The sequence below is a fragment of the Eulemur rufifrons genome, chromosome 30 (assembly GCF_041146395.1).
Source record: "Eulemur rufifrons isolate Redbay chromosome 30, OSU_ERuf_1, whole genome shotgun sequence".
Lineage (NCBI taxonomy): Eukaryota > Metazoa > Chordata > Mammalia > Primates > Lemuridae > Eulemur > Eulemur rufifrons.
The window spans coordinates 56868317-56890240 of record NC_091012.1 but is presented as its reverse complement, the minus strand read 5'-3'; the positions used below and the strand labels follow the sequence as shown (position 1 = coordinate 56890240).

Here is a 21924-nt window from a genome sequence, read left to right as displayed (position 1 = left end):
TTTAGGGCCTCGTGTTGAGGGCTTCCTTATAACTATCCCCTAGCACACTAAGACAATGAATACTTATTCCAGGTAGGGCTACCTATTAATTTGCTTTTTCCCAAACATATTCCTCAATATCTGTTATGTTTACATTTTCTATGACTACTAATTTTTTATCACATTCACAGAAAAGTTTTTTACTTTCTTTTGCCTTACATGATCTATTTCAAACCTCACCAGCAGTGCAATGTCCTCTGTAACCAATAATCTAGCAGTTACCACTGGATTTTGATAATCGGAGTGTTGCAGAGGGATAGAAAAGACTTAACCATTTTTTATTTTAATATTTTCATATAATTTCACAATTTACCATTAAAACTTCAGAGTAAAGGGGAAAGAATTATTGATACCCTGCCTCCATTTAGGCTTATTCTCTACAAGTTTACATTTTCTGGCCTTTTAAAAATAAGAATTTGCTGACTACAATATCATCCAGTAAGGGAAATTTGTCATATAAAGCAATTGTCTAACTTGTAGAAATTTTGTATGCTTTTGACAGTGAAAAAGATTATTTGATGAGGATTTTAAGTAGAAGTGATCCTTTTGTTTCATTAGAAAACTTAAAATGAATCTTGAAAAGGAAGATATCCCAATTATTATATGATATAAATGAAAGCCTAGTTTTGGGTCTTCTTTTGTTTTGTTTTTGATACTATAGAACCAGATTTCTTAGGTGAGATTAGGTTTGGGAGGTTTAAAATGTTTGGTTGTGTGTGAATAGGGACGAGACAAAACAAATAGAAAAGAAGTTTTTTGACTTTCCTAATGCTGAATATCTGCTTTTATTAAACACTTAGCCTTCCACTGTATTGCTATGTCTCAAATTTATCTTCAACCTCATCATGTTTATCTTCCTTTACCTTTACATGTTCATTGTAATAAACACAAAGAATTCATTTAAAAATATTGCATTGTATAATTCCTAGCACCATGATCTTTTCTCCCTGAAACACTTGAAAGAGCTATGAATTTTTTAATAGCAGAATTATAAACATTAATTTAAATCTTTTCCCATTCAGTAGTAAACATTAGCTGGGAACCACCAATGCTGTGCAAACAGTAGCTACAGTGAGCAAATAATTCCTAGGAGGTTTTGTAAGTTTTTCATTTGGTTAATTGAACAATAGAGTTATGTGCTCACCCTGACTCTCCAAACTCAGTAGGAGAGTTAATATGAGGTCATTTATCTTGCACATTACAAATATGAAGTGCTATATATATGCACCGCTGTACTAATAATGATGAGTTGCAGTGAAGTTTAATGTCATACTCCCCATTTAATTATATTTTAAGATTGGATTTAGCAAACTTTCTTTTTTTCATTAACAGCAGGAATCATATATTCACACTAGGAAACAAATGAATGTCACTAATGAGACAGTTTTGTTCACGTAGCATACTTTCGATATATGAGTTAATTCTTCAAAGTCCTGTAAACAAGCATACTTTACATAGTACTGAACAGGACTGTAGATGGGCATTAGTCCTCCTCCCTGACTTCAAGCAAGACCACACCTTAAGCACACCAAAAAATGAAAATACATCTATTCTCTAAAGGCTGCAGTAAAATTTGATTCACTGGCACCTCCTATTAACTATAATGGTCAGGTCATATCCTTGGCAATATATTAATAGTGACTTCTAGGCTATATCTACATTTGTTTTACCTTTTTCCTTCCACCCCTACTTGGAAACAAAGTCTATGTATAATCAACAGCACCTGCTAAGATGATGCTTCAAATTTACTGAGAAACCAAAAAGTATGTGTGGAAGAACAAAATGAAGTCTTACATATACTACTTAAAATTATGAAATTAAGTGTAGCATTTACCTATATTATTTGGGAGTAGAAAATAAGATTAGAATCTCTGGAAACAATGTTTTTCTTCAGCCAAGAAAGTCTACAAAGACAGTAATAGAAGTTATAAGAGCAAAACAATGAAAGTACACAGATAAGTTTTTATAAAGTAGTTTTATTGTGAAGTATCCCAAGAATGGAAAAATAAGCACCACATGTACTCACCAGCAAACTGGTTTCCCTGAGTGCACATTTGGGAATAACACCAATTGGGTATCGGACAGAGGTCAGGGCTGGGTGGAAGGGATGGGTGTATACCTACTTGATGAGTGCAATGCGCACTGCCTGGGGAACGGACACGCTTGAAGTTCTGAATGGGAGGGATGGGGTGGGGGGAGGGGAGGGGTGCACACCTACATGATGAGTGTGATGTCCACTGTCTAGGGAATGGCCACAATTGAAGCTCAGACTTGGGGGGATGGGGAGGCATGGGCAATGTATATAGCCTGATCTTTTGTACCCCCTTAATGAGCTGAAAAACAAACAAAAAATAAAAATTAAAAAAAAATTTAAAAAAAGTAGTTTTATTTTCACTGTTTTGTACTCTGTTAAATATTTACAAGACAACAAGAGGAAAATAGTTTGATAATCATTGACTAACCTATACAATGTTGATAATACTTCTTATTCATCTTTCTTTTATTTCCTTAGATTACTAATTCTCTGTAGGCCTAGCATTTGCCCCTTTTTACATAAATCTTATGGTGAAGAAAACAATATCAGTAGTAGCAGCTTATTAATGGATTTCTATGAGATTACAGTGCAGGGAAAGGATTTAAAAACTTAATAATCCTGCTAGTTCTTTGAGCAGTTTAGAGCACAGCAGATATTTAAAGTTTTATAATATTCTCCTGGGAAGCCATCATCTCTTTGCCTTTCCTCATGTTTAAGATTTTAATTGCCTCAGTGTTTCAATAGAAATTATAGCCTATCCAGAAATTTCCTTATCAAGACCTGACAGCCCTGGGTTTTAATTTCTGAGAAGCTTTCCTTCAGTAGGGAAGATTTGTTATCCAAAGTCTGAGAGGAATTTCAATCTGTGCATTATGGGATAAATTTCCCATTGATTTGCTTTCAATCCATCAGTGTTTTACCTGATTCTATGTATTAAGCAAGCAGAGTTCTCCAATGTTTCCATTTTCTTTTGTGCCACCAATCCAACAATGTACGGGCTTGATTGCTTGACTTATCAGTCTACATCAATCCCAATAAAGTGTCTTCTGCTTTTTTGCCATAAATTTAATTCCTACTCATGTTTGTTCAAATCCAATAAAGCGTTTCTATTAAGATAGATTGTGGTAATGTGAAGATTCTAATTCTTTCCTAAACTTCTTTATCCTTCAAATATGTCTTTAGAAAATTCTGAGCCAGAATCTCCCATGTCTATTTAGGAGAATACTAGAAAAAATAAATTAAATAAATTAATAGGTAAACATTTCCTCATGTCCATTTTTTTCTGACAGGGAAGAAATAGTTTTACCTAATATAAAGGACCAGACTTCACCTGCTGTATCCTACAGCTCTTTGTTCTTCACCTCTGCTCTCTACTAATCAATTCACTGAGATGCTACTTTTTGCTCAAGCTATCATCCTCACTCCTTCCTTTTCTTGTACCTCTTATATAAACTGCATTGACTGGAAGTATTAGTTTTCTATTGCTGTGTAACTAATCGTCAAAAACCTAGTGGCTTAAAACAATGCCGATTTGTTAGCTCATTCTTCTGTAGGTCAAAAGTCCAGGGACATCATCTGGGTTCTCTGCTTAAGGTCTCACAAGGCTGAAGTCATGGTGTCAGCTAGGCTGAGCTCTTATCTGGAGGCTCTGAAAAAAAAAATTGCTTCATGCTGATTAAAGTCATTGGCAGGATTCAGTTCCTGAGGGTTGTAGGACTGAGGTACCCATTTCCTTGCTGGCTATCAGCTAGGGGCTACACTGTGCTCCCAGAGGCAGTCCACATTCCTTCTTATGTGACCCCCTCCATCTTCAAAGCCAGCACTACATGTAGAAATCTTGTCATGCTTCACTCAGCTCTGACTCCCATTTGCTTACAAGTCAGAGAAAAGTATCTTCTTTTAAAGGGCCGATAGGATAAGATAAGATACACCTGGATAATCCCTTTTGCCATATAAAGCAACATATTCAAGGGAATGATAGATAGCTCGTATTTACATATTCCACTCACATTCAAGAGAGAGGGGATGATACAAGGGTGAAGGTCATTGGGAATCATTGGGGTAGAATTTTGTCTACCATAACAACCCATTAACATGGAAAGCTTTCCAATACCTTTCAAACTTTTTTGACTAATATCCACAGCACTGAAATACATTGTACTGTGCAACCCAGGACACACACACACACACACACACAAACACGGAAATAAGTGTTTCACAAAAAAGTATTTATTCTTTGTGCAATAAGTGATGATATTTTCAAATCTATTCTATTTCATAAAAAGAAAAGATTAATTTAACCTACAACATTTATGGCAAAACCTACTAATATGTTTTGTTTTATTTTAACCAGATTGGAAAAGACAGTCACTTTCCCTTTTTGGAAACTCATCTGTAATTTTGGGGTTCTGTAAAATTGATCTGTCAAAATTGGGATCAGATAACATTTGCAGTGACTTATCTGTTATTTGTAATACTAATTTCTCCAATTTTCCTTTTTACATTGGTGTTTCTGTTATATGTACTTAGATTTAGTTTTAATGTGAAGAAAGAGGCTCAGAAATTCAATTTATACTCACATAACTTGTTGCATCTAGGTAGCAGCATTTTATTCTGTATAAAAACCACCACGATGTTCACCAATATAAATGACCATTTATAGTAATTATTATGGAAGTCACCAGATAGCAGTTCTAAAATGTATGTGGCCTGAAACAAAAGGTGACCACAAAAGAGAGTCTATTAAATATTAGCATTCTACCTCAGATGTTCTATGTATTCTTGTGATTGTTCAACAATAAAACAAATATTTAAGGTGGCATAGTTTTATGTTTAATGTTCTCCAGTTTTCTTTTAGAAATACTTAATATAGATTTATTTTTTGCTTTAAGCTATGACTTTTTAATATACTCATTACACAACTACAGCATTATTAGTAGTGTTGGATCTGTCAGACGTGGGACCGAGACATAATTTTTTTTCCTTATAACCCTGTAGCCTGATGAAAAATTGTCATAGCATGAATCCTTGAGGTTCCAGTTAATTGTTAACTTCTTGAAGATGCCTTATTTGTCCAACCAATCAAAGTTAAACTCTCTCATAGCTCCCAGCCCTTTCCCTTCTTAGCACTGATCACAATCTCTAACCATATGGAATTAGTGTGATTATTTATATAAGGCCTTTATTCTCCATACAAAAAAGGATCATGTCAATTTCACCTATCACCATGTCACCAGCACACCTGGCATAGTACCTGACACACAGAAGGCCCTCAGTTAAAGGTTTATTCAATGAATTAATGATGAGTAAAAGTATGGATTCTTTTCTTTTTCCCTTATCAAGGGTTTCTTATTAGAGACCTTGCTAACATTTAGGTATATGTGAGTTTTTCTTAGGGCGTATTGAGGCTAAAGTGAGTCACCTGTGTCATTCAGGTTACTGTCAATTCCATGGAAGACAACCACACATAGGTATACTTTGACAGTCTACTTCCACAACTTCATAATGAAAATGTTGACTTTGAAAACTCTTTCCATAACTATAACTTTTATGGAGGAAGAGAAGAAATACCAAGCTGCTGGCCAATGTGTTTTTTCCTGCAATCGTATTTTCTTTGATCCATCTGATTTTATATGACTGCCGGTTCCCTCATTAACATCAAAGGTGGCTGCCACAGATATTGACTATTGCATTTCTTATGATTGAATTATGAATTTCTTGGCAAGGAAGGCATGAGCCTATAGATTGGAAAGAAAATGTAATATGAGCATAATAAATGTATCTCTTCATTTCACTCTAGCAGTTTGTACTGGGAGGTGATTTTTGTACTCATTCACGTTCTTTTTCTTTTGTAATAACATAACTAATGTAATGAAGCATTGAATTATTACCTGAAGTGGAATTATGCCTAAGTGTAAGATAGGGCTGACATGCTACTCTAAATTATTATGAATAGATGTGAAGGCATGTAATTCTACCTGCTTTTGTCAATAAAAGAGCATTCTATCATGTTCTAAAGTTTGATGGATGTAATGCACCTTCTGTAATTCAGTGGCTCTTCAATTTATTATTATTTTATTGAATAACAAATGCTCTGCTGAAACAGAAGCCTTAAGGATGTTTTGCTGATGGGCTTTGAATCAATATAAAGCCTTTAAATGGATTGGACATGCTCATTCTTCCCACACCTACTTGTCCTGATTTTTCTTATGCTCATTTCAAGATTTAAAAGCAAAAGAAAATATTATTTATAAAAATAGATTTACATAAATATGAGTGTACAAGTGTACAGTCAGCTTCATCCTCTTTTTATAATGGGCTGGAGTGTACACCATCCTAAACTGAAATCTATCACCATTGGCAATCTAGTCAAGAGGAAAGTAGTGACCAAACAATCACATATAATTGAAATATAATTTTTATTTTTTTATTGTTTTTTTGGGTACTGGCCACCGAGTTATCATGTGATAAAATATAATTTTTAAATAAAAATATTAGATAGTAATAACTTGAAATTTAATAGATTAGTTTTTTTTTCAATTTAATATTGTAAGATTGGTCCAGGCTTTTTTCTCTAGAGGTTATTAAAAACAACTGAACAAAACAAAAAAATTCAATTATTATTGTATATAGAGAGCAAATTATAATCTGTCAATGACTACCAGACAGCCATCCTAACTTCAACTCATAAAAAATCTCTAAAAACTATTTATTCTTATAACCTTATTGCAAAACACTCAAGAACTATTTTTGAGTGCCTACTATTTGCTTAGAAAATGGTAAAATGATAGGAACTTCTTAAAGGAATTCCTACTCAAGTATCATTGCAGACATTTAGATTAAAAACATACCATATTTATAAAGATATGTTAAAAGTGCATTATTTTAATGAGACTATAAAACCTAAAGACCTAAACATCTCTTTAAAAGCCTACAGAAAATGTTCCTCAATTTGAAAACATCCATTTGTTTAGCAAATCATTGTGATTGTTCGGTTCCTACTTTTTTCTTGATTGGTTTGCCAAAAGTTATAGATTTAACTCAGGATGGTGCCACAATCCAGCCTATTATAAAGATGAAGCCAACTAGAGATTATATTTATGCCAAACCTGCTACTAAAGAGTTATTTCTTCACTATAAGAAATAATTTCTCCTTTTTCAGACCATTTATTCCCACACTGTAATTCATAACTTGTAAGTGACTTTGTTTCTTTTCCTATCTGTGTAAATTCTCAGGGTAGCTGGGAATCTTCATTTGAATATCATAGAAACCCTACTAATTTCAATTCTAGTCCAGTGCAAATGCAGTCAATTCTGTTTTTCTGGTTCCAACTTTGCATTTTATTCAAAGTAAAACTGTTTAGAGAAATGAATTATATCCATTTCTACCTGGTTTTTCTCCCACTCTTTAATGAAGACAAGGTAAAACATCTAAGCAAAATAAATTTTTATTGTGAGTTGTTTCATTAAGAATATATTTTATTAGAGTCACATATTAGGAAAGTAAACAATGTTAACTAAAATACTTTGATAAGTAATCATTTCACTCTGAATATGATTTCAAAGTAATCAGATAATTCTATTGACTAATATTAGAAAATTCATTTACTCATGAAATTTACATACCCCTTATGTTAGCATCTGCTAATTCTTTAGCTTTTTACACAGAAATTTCACATATATCAGCTCTTTGGCCACACATCAGAGTAAACAATGGCACAGAAAGATTATATGAGTTGCTCAAAGATATATAGCTAACAAGTGAAAGTTGAGCCCAACTTTCCAATTTTGAATCCCAAGCCTCTGTACTCCTTCAAATACAACTTACTTATATCTTCCTTTAATAACAATTAAAATCAACTATTCCATTACCGCATGCATTTTACCCAGAAGTTTAGAGACATAATGTTGGTTTACTGACTCAAAAGTTTTAGTATTGTTCAGCTTCATATATAATGGACAAAAGACTTTCAATGAATACTTTCTATGGCCTAAAGGAGAGGACATTATTTGGCGACTCTTAAACTATAATTGAATATTTTATTGCTTCAAAGAAGCCTCTGCTTTCAAAACAACTAGTATCATCAAATAGTGTTAGCAATATCAAAGACAACGTCATCTTATGAATCACTTGGGTCAGTCCTAGTGAGCCAAGCTAAAAGCTATCTTCCATTGCTATTTAAAACCTAAGTGGAGTTTTCCTTTGCCTACAATTATGTCCATTTTGTGAAATTCATAAACTATAGTAAAATAATAATCGAGGAATATTTGTTGGTGGGATTATTTCCTACTACTTGTTTTAATGAATAAACTGGTATGTTTTTCTACAGAACAAAATTGCCGCCTTTAAGTTTTTGCTCTTGTCATGGAAGTGTTAATTGTATCTAAAAACCACATTGTTCCACTGCTATTGTTATGAGTAAATTAAATGATCAAGAAAACAACTATGAGATTTAACAAAGTTTTTGCATAAACAGCTTATGTTTGAGAATAGTCCCGCCAGCATGTTCCTGCCAGAGTTTGTCCCCGCAACAGCACACATGACATAACCATGTGGGGCTTCCAGACATCTAGGAATTAATACAGATTTGAGGACAATTTCCTTTCGCTTTCTGCCTTTTTTTCTCTCCTTCCTTCTTTCCTTCTCTTCTTCCTCTCCTTCCTCTGTTCCTTTCTTTTTGCCCACACTTCTGCCTGAGTTCCTTCTTTGAATATTTGAAGAGGCAGGTGTTCAGGAATGCATTCCAAAGTAGCTTTCTACTGCATTTAATTTTGTAGCCTATGACAATTCCTTCATTTTCTTTCACTTAAAGAGAGGCTATGAGAAAATTGTACTAACAGCTGTACATGAACTAGTGAGACTCTAATCACCTGTGACTCTTAGGGGACCTTTGCTCAGAATCAAAAGACTGGAAAGGCAACAGAAGACTGGAGTCTAATCTTGGCACTGACAAAAATTAACATAAGGACATTGAACAAGTCATTTATGTCTTCTAGCTCAGTTTCCTCAATTACCAAAACAGGAAGTTGGATGATCTTTAAGTATCCCCTTTCAATCCCTTTCCTGAGAGTATGCTTGTTAGACATAGAGATTGACAAATACAATGTTCATTTTGAAGAATTTTATAGTTTCCTAGAGGAAGCAAAGAACCACCATAAAGGGCAGTGGCCTGGAGTGAAAAAGTGCAGACTTTGGAGTGCAAAAAATCTAAAATCAAATTCTGTTCTACCTCTTACTAGCTGTATGTGGCAATTTAGCATCTCAATTTATTTTATAATCTGGTGGTGTACTGTTGTTATAGTAAAGAATAAATGAGAAAAAGTATATAGAGTATTTCTCACAGTGCCTGGCATATGATAATAGATTAATAAATGGAAGCAATTATTATGCATCCCTTTTTCATATTCTTTTTCATGTTGAGCAATTTCTACAGGAATGACTCAATCAAGAAGATTCTTTATTATTCTTCATATTTATCTTAGGGCAACAGATGGTAACTTAGATAGTAACACTTCCCAAAGTATACCACAATGACAGATTCAGTGGCATGGATTCTATAAAGACCTCTGCTAACAGCTTCTCTATTGCCAGAATGCAAGATATCAAGCCAAACAGTATGTGGGAGGCCAATGAATAAGTTTCCACAAATATTGGCATGAGCTAGATACTTGATTCATGAATGTAACTTCCTAGTTCTTGGCAAGTTAATTGCAATGGCCATTTAGAATAATTTCTGGCTCTCTTTGAGTAGCAAATATTTTGTGAAATCTGTAGAATTTTTCATACCCACATACACTATATATAATGTAATGTGACAGGCCTGATTGGCTATGGAAGCACTATATTGCCAACTCTTCTATATTTGGCTTTCATTTTTTTTAGTTGTTTCTCTATACAGGTGGTTTTAATTTGGACCAGAATATTTTAGTAATTTAAAGTGAGATTTTAAAACTCAAGGAATCTTTTGCACAATAACAAGTAATGCAATAACAACTAATTTTGTTTCAGAACCCCAATAGCAGCAGATGGTAGAAAAAATTAATATTGAATAGGGAACAGTAGTGAATATATAATGACAAATCTGTTAGACAGTAACCTTAAAAATTGAGGTAATATGCCAAAAGTAGCTTATATAACTTTCATTCTTTTACGTATAGAACAGATGATCAAAATCTTGAAAACATTTAGAAATTATACTGGTTTATTGTATCATGAATTCTTATTTAAGAAAAAATTGATGATTAATGGAAAGAAAAAGAATGTAGCCTTACACGGGCAAGGGATCTTTGCTTTATTCACTAGTGTATCCCAAGTTTATTGCCAAGCACATAGTAGGCAGTAAATAAATGCACTGAATAAGTGAACAATGCCTTGATGAACACATAAACTATTTGCCGATACTGTCTTCCTAAAGGCATTTTTAATTACCAAAATGTCCTTTGAGAATCTTAATCCTGTCTTTTACTAGGAGAAATAGCTCAAACTCTTTGAACTTCACAATTTCTTTTTCTGTAAAATGTGTTTCTGTTAAAATGGAGTGAAACTAATTTAATAATATCATAGTGCCTGGAAGATAGTATGTGGTCATTAAATATTTGTGGATTTGGTTTCATAGACATAGCACCTACATTTTAAAAAATAGGATCCTATACCTTTAACCTACAAATTGTTATTTAAAAATAAGGAAATAAGGACTCCTTGTGACAGTTTTTAAAATTTAACAATAGAAGTAGCAACACTACCTATGATTTACTACTTAAAGAACAAATGTTTGTGTTGATGCATATGTTTTTGTTAAATGCATAATTGTCAGCATCATATGCAGTTTGGAAAAGTAAAGCATTATTTAAATACCAATTCTGTGACCTAATGAAATATAGAGTCCCTGAAAAGAGAGAAAAGAATAAAATATTCATTAACCTATTTTCCTGCATAATTTAGAAGGTCTATAAAATTACCTGTGAAGCTAAGCACACCATACCTCAGTGGTGATTTGCACCAAATATATTTTCCTTATCAATTTCTGGAATAAACAGAAGTTTCCACTGAGAAATGAATACATTTAATCAATGCAACTTTTCAGTATATTTAACACTGATATTGAAAAATTATGCCCAGTCATACATGATGGAACCAATTTTGAATTTACAGAGAAACTCATCACAAATTTAAATACTATAAAAGCATATTGTATGTGGAGCTGTCAGAAAACCTTACAGTCAGTTGCCTTCCTCTAAATAATCACATGGTTGTCCTATAAGTTATTTAACACCTTTGCCAAATTAGAGATCTGGCCTATATTTAGTGAATCACCATTATTACACCTCCCTGGAGAGTTTATATGAGAGAGCTCAAGCTGTCATCAGCTGTTGTTAAGTGGATAGGGTGGTACTGGTAAAAAGACTTTAATAAATTGTTATTGGAAATGTGGTTTTACCCAAGGACCACTTTTCTCAAAATGTATTATCATAACATCTACTAGGGAGAAAGTCATCAAAGAAGAAAGATGCTTGTATAATTTTATGTTATTGAGAAAGACAATTTTTTTACTAGGGAAAATACATCATTTTCATTACTAGGAGATGATTAAAAGAATGTTCTTTGTTTTGTTTCTTTTTATTTTTAACAACTGGACTGGTGGCATACTAAGGTGCTAAAAATAAAAACTGGATTGAAAATAAAATAATGAAGTCTTCCATCCTTGAGAAAAATTTATATTTTTCATGCTGTATGACCTGAAATCATATCTCATTCACGGTTATAATTTCTTTTGAACAAATTTCAAACATACACAGTAGTAGAGACAATAGCATTTAATACAATGATCCTCCATAACACCATCACCCAGATTCAATAATTATTAAGATTTTGCAACAATGGATCGATCTAACCCTTTCTTTTTCCCATTCTCTTTGTTGAATTATTTTATTTATTTATTTTTTTATTTTTTTTTATTTTTTTTTTTTTTTGTTGAGACAGAGTCTCACTTTGTTGCCCAGGCTAGAGTGAGTGCCGTGGCGTCAGCCTAGCTCACAGCAACCTCAGACTCCTCGGCTTAAGCGATCCTACTGTCTCAGCCTCCTGAGTAGCTGGGACTACAGGCATGCGCCACTATGCCCGGCTAATTTTTTCTATATAGATTTTTAGTTGTCCATATAATGTCTTTCTATTTTTAGTAGAGACGGGGTCTCGCTCAGGCTGGTCTCGAACTCCTGACCTTGAGCAATCCACCCGCCTCAGCCTCCCAGAGTGCTAGGATTACAGGCGTGAGCCACCGCGCCCGGCCTGTTGAATTATTTTAAATGATTTCACATCACTTCAGTTGCATTTCTAATATTGTGGGTATATTATTACAAAACTATGATGCAATTACCACACATAACAATTTTAGGAATAGTTTTTTGGTATTATCTAATACACTAGTCCACATTTAACTTTTCCCAATAGTCTCAGAAATACCTTATTTTTTTCTTTTTAAAATTTGGATGAAATTGTAGAGCAACATATTAACATTTTAGCAAAATTGTCCACAGTTGGTCTATATTATCGAATGAGTCTGTGTGATAGGAAACCCTGTCTCTACGGCACTGGAGTGGGTGTAACAATTGTGACTACCTACATATGGAATGATCCTTCAGTGAGCTGTAAAAACAGGTGTTGCTGTTATGAAGCATCCGTTATTTCACAAATGGGTTATTTTTTCCAAATTTTCAATACTCCATAGATTTTTAAATAATTCAAGTTAATTCTCCAACTTGAAAAACATGAATGAAAATATTCAATCACTCAAAGGGCTTTGAATTATAATACAATGATTTCAACTTATGAAATTATGGTATTTTGGTGGATGGTGATAATAAAATTTGTGTATTTGTGGCATCTTTCTTTTCATTCCTCACTCTCAAAACACATAGACATACACACGTATACACACAAACACACACACACACACACACACACTTTGAATTCATGAGCAATAGGATTTGAGGATTTGTGTTGGTTTGAACTTCCTGACAGATTTTTTTTTTTTTTTTTTTTTTTGTAAACTGAGTTGTGCAGGAGGTACACTGGGAGGATAATTAGCAGAATTCTGTATAAATCTAGTTAGGAAATTTAAAAAATGAAGATATATGTCATTTGTGGTCTTATATTTTACCTTCAATCACACTAAAGAGAGTTATAAAATAGGCATATCTGTTTATCTAAATGTTGACACTATCTGATATAAAGTTCATAGAATTGGTGGAAGAAACAGAGTATTTTCAAAGTTGGCAAACTGAAGTACTATTTTTCCTTTAAATAAATAAAATGGTAAAGTGTACACAAAACAGTAAACAGATTCTAGCTGAGAATTAAACCACTAAAGTGGAGGTCAAGATTTTGATAGCCACAAAACTGGGCCATTACTTCTTATATTTCACTTTTCTGTAAAGTATTCTAGGCACAAGACTTTTTAAAATCAGAAAATCACCAATAAATAATTTTGTTTTAAATGTTTTGTGAGCTCATGTGGTCTCCTAACTCTTTAAGAATGAGACATGTATTTAGGATTCATTTAAGGAAGTAGAAAAAAGAGAGGCACAGAATACACGCACATTAATTTGTGGGATGTGTCAGCTGTGTTATGAGAAATTCAAGTTAAAAGTCATTTTCTCCTTTCAAATCAAGAGGCTTTCTCAGGTAAACATTATGTTTTACACTTAAGTGGCAATAACAAGTAGAATCTAATTGTAGCCAAACGCAGCTATTTACAGCTATTTATGTAAAGTAAAGCAGCATAGCATAATGCCAAACATTTGTGAAGTAAACCTGAATCACAGAATTTCAGAGCAAGAAGGGATTGAGGTCTTCTACTGCAACTTCTTAATGTCATGAATGAAAACACTGTGGCCCCAAAAAGTTGAGTGACTTATACTGAGTCACACATCAACTAAGTGACAGAGTCTTGAACTAGAACCCATGTCTCCTACCACCAAGCCTAATGTCCTTTATGCTGTACCAAACATATTTAACATCTGGAGTGTTGAATTATGCTAGAATAAATTATAAATTATATAAATTATTAATTGTGCAAATTAATTTTGGTTTCATCTCAATTTTCTGTATTCATGACATTTGAATTTCACATTATCAATCTGTTATTTATAGGTATTGTCGAATTTTAGTGAGTTACATACATTTTATAGTAATAAGTTATAAAATAAGAGCAGAAGTTGCTTTTTCTTCAGATATGACAGCCAAACTAGAATCAGACTCACCCTTCAATTCCAGAGTGGTTTTTTGTTTGTTTCTCTCCCCTTTATATAGGAGATTCTGAAGCTGTGAAATGAAGAGCTGTTGGAGAGATGAGGAGTTAAGAGTTCATTCGGCTGTCCAGATGTATCCAAGTACTCGGTTATTTGGCAATAAATACATCTGGACAACTGATTGAACTTTTCGCTTTTCATGACTCAACTGGAACCCTCTACAACCAGAAGGGGCTGCTATGTAGCCAAAAGTCTGTGATCTCTTAACCTAATGGGCTTGGCCTATAGGTGAAGAAATAGCACTGTAAATGTAAATGGGCATGCATTTGAGTAGGCAGCTAAACTGATTTTTAAGTATCTTGGCAAAAGAGGATTTTTTTCTAGCTCGAACGTTTATAACCAAACTAACAGAAAATTTTGAACTGTTCCCATCACTGACACTTGTCATGTGCTTAACTCACCAGTATAAAATAACTATTGTATATTGTGATTAAAAGTAGCTAGCAAATGCTAGCAAATATTATTTGTGTATTATATTTTAAAAATATCTAACCTCAAGCTATGGCTATGTACATAGGTCCATCTAAATGTGTTTCCCTCAGTCACTCTTTGTCCCATTATGCAATTTCATTTTATTCATAGCAATTGTCACTCTCTGAAATTATCCTACCTATTTGTTGAAATGTTTATTATCTGTATTTCCTGCTAGAATGTAAGCTCCGTGAGAGCAGTGACCTGATCTACCTTGCTTGCTACTACATGTCCAGCATCTGGCATAGTGCCTGGCACATAATGAGCAATCAATAAATATTGGAACACACAAAGTACTGTTGTATAGTTTTCAGTCCTGCAAATCAGTTGGAGTTGGTCTCCAACACAGAGACTTAACATCTGGTTTGCTCCCTTAGCTTTACTCTTTAAAAGCCTTCACTTTACCCTGCTATATGGATACTTACGCTGAGATAATTCAGGTATGGTCCTGCTACCACCTGTGGAGAAAGCAGCTTCAAATTGCTGGGTGCTCTGCCCACTAAGACAGAGTCTCTCAATGTCTCTCATTACTATCATGGAGTGATTTGCAGTAGCTCCTATACCGCCATCAATTTGGAAGCTATTTGTTTTTTAAGTACTCTTTTAGGTAAACGGAATAGGCCTACCTGTGAAAAACATGATTTTATATACTGTAGATTTTGAGTTAACTATCTTGTTAATTCTCACTAAATTTAATAATAATCACTCTCATGAAATATGTCATATGTCGAACACAAGCAGAAGCATTTAACAAATACAAATGAGGAGACAATATTCCATTTTAATTCCAGTACAGGAGGAACAGTTAAATTTGTTTGAACAACCACTTATATTATCTTGAGACGGAGGGGAAAGAAAAATGGGAGGGAATAAAAGTAATGACACTAGACCTGCATTCAAATTGAATAATCACCTTATTATTAATACAAAATCTGATGAAATGTCTGGGAGGGACCCAGAGTTCTATCTAGTTAATGCTCTGCTCCCTTCACTTTCAAAAGTGTCACAGTTTGGAAAAGACATTGCAAAATCACCCAATTGTATATACCTGCATCTTCAGAACCGTTAGATTCTCTAAGGCACACTATGGGGAAGTGTGTAGTTCAGTGTCTAGAGTATTGCGGCCTGCAGCAAGCCAAGCTAAAATGCAATAAGCAAGTTGCTAGTATTGCAATATCCTGCAGTATGCATGGTTGACTTTGTAAGGAAACAATCTATTGCAGTCTGTTAGCTTGAGGCTTTTTGCCTAACATAAAATAACGTTTTCTGACACAGTATATTGCCAAACAGTGGAAGGTTATGAAATTGCCTCTTCTGAAGGTTGTTCTATAAGAAAATGAATTATCCAACTTCTTGAAGTGAGTTAAATATAGACTTGTCTGATGGCAAGAGACTCGATTACTTGATCACTCCTAATTTTTCAGCCCTAAGAGTTTTGAGAATTCATAATTGTAGAATACATTAAGAATTTACAGTTGAAGATAGAATATTTGAATTTATTTAACTTCATAAAATACATTTCCAAATGAACTTTACACATTTGAAGATCTTGTGTTTACTGATGAAAGAGCAGTCTTTAACTTCACTGATTATAACTGGAAAACTTTCTATCAAAATCATGAATAATTATCTGATTTGACTATAATTGGCAAAGGTGAATGTTTAGTATGACAAATGTGTGTCTTATTAGAAAATCTCTAGAGTACATTTGTAATTGAAAGGACAATTCCCACAATATTCATTAGACCTAAAGATAATTTCTGAATTAAAAGAGTTTACCAAAAATTGTTGTAAGTCTGTGCTGCATTAATATAATCTTCCCAGGACTAAACTGAACATTTGTGACTAATTCATTTTTGATCTAGCCATCTGCTGAAAACTCAGTGAGTATCATAACTAGAGGAATAATTTTTGAATTATGAGTCCATAACTTCTGAACAGTGAAAACTGACAAAAACTAAACCACTATATGTATTATAACTTATTCAGTTCTTAAATTCTTTATTATAAAAGGTCAAGACAGGAATGATCCCAGTAGACTATATATGCCACTATTTTTAACAAACATTTAGGCCTGGCATGGTGGCTCACACCTGTAATCCTAGCAATTCGGGAGGCCAAGGCGAGAGGATTGCTTGAGGTCAGAAGTTCAAGACCAGCCTGAGCAAGAGTGAATTCCCTGACTCCACTAAAAATAGAAAAATCGACTGGGGGTGGTGGTGCATGCCTGTAGTCCCAGCTACTTGGGAAGCTGAGGCAGGAGGACCACTTGAGCCCAGGAGTTCAAGGCTGCAGTGAGCTAAGATGTTGCCACTGCACTCTGGCCCGAGTGACAAAGTGAGACCTTGTCTCAAAACAGCACAGGAAGACATGATTTTGCCTGCAAGGTATTTTAGCTAATAAATTGGAGATCTATATACATAATATATTTTTATGATTATTACTCATTCTACTCAATAAAATTGAACCCTAGAAAAATAAATATTTGTTGTTTAACCTGTCTGTTTCCCAGGAAAATATACATGTAAAAAACATAACAAAATTGATTGATTTTTATAGGAATATGATATTTCAAGTAACAAAAATGGAATTCTACCATGGCTCACAATATGGATAAGAAAATATTTAATGAGATGATTATCATATCAAGTTATGGTATATAATATTTCCATTGTTTTGTTATAATCTATTGGAGCATAGCATATTTTATTCTATCTTTGAACCTTTTAAATTATACTACTATTTGGATACATGGAAAATAAACACTGAAAACCATTACAATACTTTCTTTTAGCATCAAGAAAAGGGAAAGATTTTGATATTTATTGAGGGCTAAGTAGCAGAATAGGACCTTTTGGTAGCCCTTACTATTTTTTCTGTCACATATCCAGACCTCCCAGAAAAAAGGGATTTATGTATTGTCTGGCAAGATTTTATGGGACAGAAATGGTCTGGCTGATGTCACTCTCTTTCTCTCACAGAATATTTTGAGTTCTTAGCTACTGGGAGTCCATATTTTATGTATTACTGTAGTAAGGGGATGATTTTCAGATAGATTTTTTTATGGAGGTAGCACTGATAAAACTGACAAGTGAGGGTTGAGGGATAAAGAGGAGTAAAAATATTAAATTTGTAGCTTAAGTGATTTGTTCTAGTGAAATTTTATTTCTAAATTTATAGAAGAAACTAGAAAACACGAGAGAAAGATGATCAGGATAGATTTTCATTATCATATTCCTTGAAAATATTTACAAACTGGGCAAAATGGATGATCTGTCAATGTTATTCCATGTTTTCAAGCTATTCAACTCTGTCTCTCTGTCTCTCTCACTTTCTGTCACTCTCTTACACTCACGTACCCTTAGATTCTTCTCACGGATAGCCCAGTGCATGCAATTGATCCTTTGTAATAGCTTTATAATCCCAGAAAAGAATACTGTTAGATGTTTGGTGTGGAAAGAGAGTATAATCAAAATCCTAAACAGAAAATATAGAAAAGCCAAGATGGAGAACAAAGAGGTTTGCCCAGTTTGGAATCTCTAAGCAGAAAAACCAAAGGGTCTCTATGTTAATCACTAGAATTCACACTGACTGTTTCTTCAATGTCAGTATAAAGATTAATAGTGACGTGTGCCACTCTGTAAAGATGTGATTTCCACAAGGAGAACAGCAGAGGTTCTCAGCAAATTTGCATTCAATCTTCTCTTGGCCGACACTTTAACATATTGAATATAGTGGGTGCTAAATGATGAATAATCCACTATGTAAATGTTTGATTGGGTTTTGTGATGCAGCAAATAACTCTTTAAATAATAGCCTACAGAAATAAAAGATATCCATTCTGAAATTCTTTGATAAGTCATTTGGATTTCATGTTTTCTTCCTAGTACCTTAGAAGATGTATTGTCACCTTTTAAGCCACAAAAGAAACTAAAGATTTTTGTTTCAATCATCTAGTGCAACTGAACTTTTGTTTGCAATTTCAGTATTATTCCATGTACACTTACTGTAATATACTATCTGTTGGTTACAAACTTGTTTATACACAGAGTGGTGGCTATATTTAACATAATAAACTTGATCATTTCATTTATTTTGGTATAAACCTTTTGCTGCCCCCCTGGAGAAAACTGTTGGTTAATGCAAAAGTATAAATAGAGATTGCTTCATCTTGAAGGAAAAAAAAATCAAAATTTTGTATAAATATGTTCACTTTATAAAAATGTTTAAAACCTGTTTTAGCTTTCCTATGTTATTATAAGATGAAACTTTTTTATTTTAGGCATACTACTTATTAGATTGTACACTTTCTCTCAATGGTTTGCAAATTAAGAATACATTCTTAATTTCTTTCTCAAAACATTGATGTGAAGTCATGTATACTCCAACAGGGGGAAATTTGGTAGACGCTCCATATAAATAAAGCATAACTGTGATGGTTATGCATTGGTAAATATATGAAAAATCTGCTCTTTTTACTATGTTTTGTCACTTACACAATATAACATACTTTCTTGTTTGCTAAATTAAATATTGACTGTTTCTTATCATCAAATAAGTGCATTTAAGTTTGTTTAATTGGTTGTAATGCGAGTTATTTGGACTTTTAACTAATTTTCTTTTTTTTTTTTTCTCTCCCCAGAAAGGATGAAATGGTGAATCCAATCTGTTAATTTCCTCTTCTCAATTTTAAACTTTGGTTGCTTAAGATTGAAGCAATCATGGTGAACCTGAGGAACGCGGTGCATTCGTTCCTGTAAGGATAATAATATTATTATTATTTTAATAAAAATACAACTTTGTGTGTCAGCTTGCTCAAAGATGTTAAAAATGCTTCTATATGACCACTCAACTATATTTGCCTCAATCTGCATAAATGACTTGCATCCCAAAAGACTATTACCATGAGTGTTTCCTATTCAAAACTAATAAATGGGGGAAAAACAATAATTTGAACTCCAGTTAAACACTATAGCTAATGTACTCAAATAAATAATATGGTGATAATATCCTCAATTCAAATAATCCCAATGCTCATGGTTGCTTTCCCCATGTATAAAACTTAGAAAAGTTCTTTCCTTTTCCTTCCTGCATAAACTGAAGAGTCAAGAGAATAAAATGCCTCTGGTTTAATGAAGAATAGTTGAGGCAGTGAAAGAGAAGGTCAGAAGTGAAAGGGTTAAGGTTGGGAGATGTAGCTGGACAGAAGACAACAATGCCATCCTTGGGAAGTCTTGATATAATGATCCAGTAGTTGAAGTCAATAGAATGCAACATAAAAGGGGCAGGTAAAGAACCAGATTCAAGTACTAAGCGATTGTAAATTTGATCTAATCCAGGTATGTTTTCTTTCTTACATAGTAAAATGTTGGAGTGGTTTCTTCCAACCCTACTCTTTGAGGAAGAGGGCATGGAAAAAGAGATCCAAAGCTATGTAAACTCTGAGCAGTACAGTTGAGAAGCCCTAAATCTCCTTGCTACTATGTGGTCTCCTCTATGATTCCTGTAAAAGAGCTCACCCAGGGAAAGTTCACAGAGTAGTGGAGATATAGAGTACATCAACATAGGATCCTCTGCAATGTGCATCACTGTAGCCCATCTTGGATGTCATTCTTGTGATGATAGTCTCATGTATGCATGATTCCAAGAGAACCAGAGCAGACATTAAGGAATGGAAAAGGTGGAGGACAGTGATAAAGAAGAGGAAAGAGTCAGGTGTAGGAAAATGAAAGGACAAATGTTCCCAATCCATGAGCCTGTGCCAACTCAGTATATAGCCATTGGCCCATATACCAAAATGTCAGGCTGCCTTAAAGGGCACCAAATTACTCTGCTATGAAATTTAAGAATTCATATACATTTTTTCCCATTCTATTGAGACAAAGGATCATTCCCCTCTTCTAACAATCTCCATATATCATGCAAAAACTCAGCAGATTTAAAATGTATTCAGACTCTTAAACTAAATTATCATTTTGTTTATCTACTAAGAATGTAAAATGATATTTTCATTAAAAATTTAGAAGCAATGAGTAAATTATTTGCATCATTCAGAGAGACATTATGACTTGTGTACATATTTTATGAGATTCCTGTGGGCTTAATAACAATTAATGTAAGCTTTAAGAGCTAAGACATAAATTACTCCTCTTTTGTAAAAGGACTTTATATATTTCACTGAACACATAGGTATTAAAAATTATATTTTAATACAGCCAATTCTTGACTCAAACTGTACAAAAGTAATTCACGTAACCAAAACATTTGTACCTCCATTAATATTCTGAAATTAAAAAAAGAAAACAAAAGAAAATATAGCCAATTCTTGATTACAAATCTGTGGAAAATAGAATTGAATTTTAATAAAAATCATAAAACCTTGCTCATAAGTATTGCTCAATAATTGAAGCCAGGACACTGAAGTAAATATTCTTTTAAGATCTATCCCAGGACTATTACCTTATTTTGTAATCCATAACAGATATATTAAGATCCAACAAGGCTCCTCAGTGGTTCAATATTTGTCTCATGGATTCTTTCATTTAAAAAAAGAAAAATATTTCTGACCAGTAGAGATAATTACTCGAAGTGTTTTTTTCTACCTCCAAATTCTAAGGTTTTCAAATTATAAAAATTCATAATTGGAAATAGATTTTTCATGTATATTTCTGTTATGTACAACTTTATCCTGCACTCCTTTACCATTTTTAGAGACATATGAAAGAATTTAGATGTTTTCACAATTTACTTAGAAAATTTGAAGTTGGACTAAAATTAGAAGTTGGACTTATTCTACTAAGACCTTAAGAATAAATACGTTTGTGATTCTGCAGTCAACAATTGAAGAAACAGCTTAGTATTTGAGATAAAATTTTGTGGGACTATTTGAGATGATCATCAGCTAATTTAAACTAGAAACATTTTTTTTTTTTAAATGACAGCAGGACAAGGTTTTCATCAGCTAGGCCAGGAAGAACCCTGGAAAAGACTCTGGATTTAAAATTACTTTCTGAGCCCAGTTCTACCTACATAAGTATTGTCTTGAAATAAAATTGGGACTTAAATTCTTGGAA

At 33.4% G+C, this 21924-nt stretch overlaps 1 protein-coding gene across 1 annotated transcript in view; it reads left to right on the top strand.

Moving 5' to 3' along the window:
- Positions 1 to 21924, top strand: part of HTR2C (5-hydroxytryptamine receptor 2C) — a 304472-nt gene that overhangs the window by 100757 nt on the left and 181791 nt on the right. Inside the window, exon 3 of the mRNA XM_069463743.1 lies at positions 19494 to 19607. Coding sequence (XP_069319844.1) covers positions 19573 to 19607 — 35 coding nt within the window. The 5' untranslated portion in view covers positions 19494 to 19572. The remainder of the gene's footprint in view (positions 1 to 19493; positions 19608 to 21924) is intronic.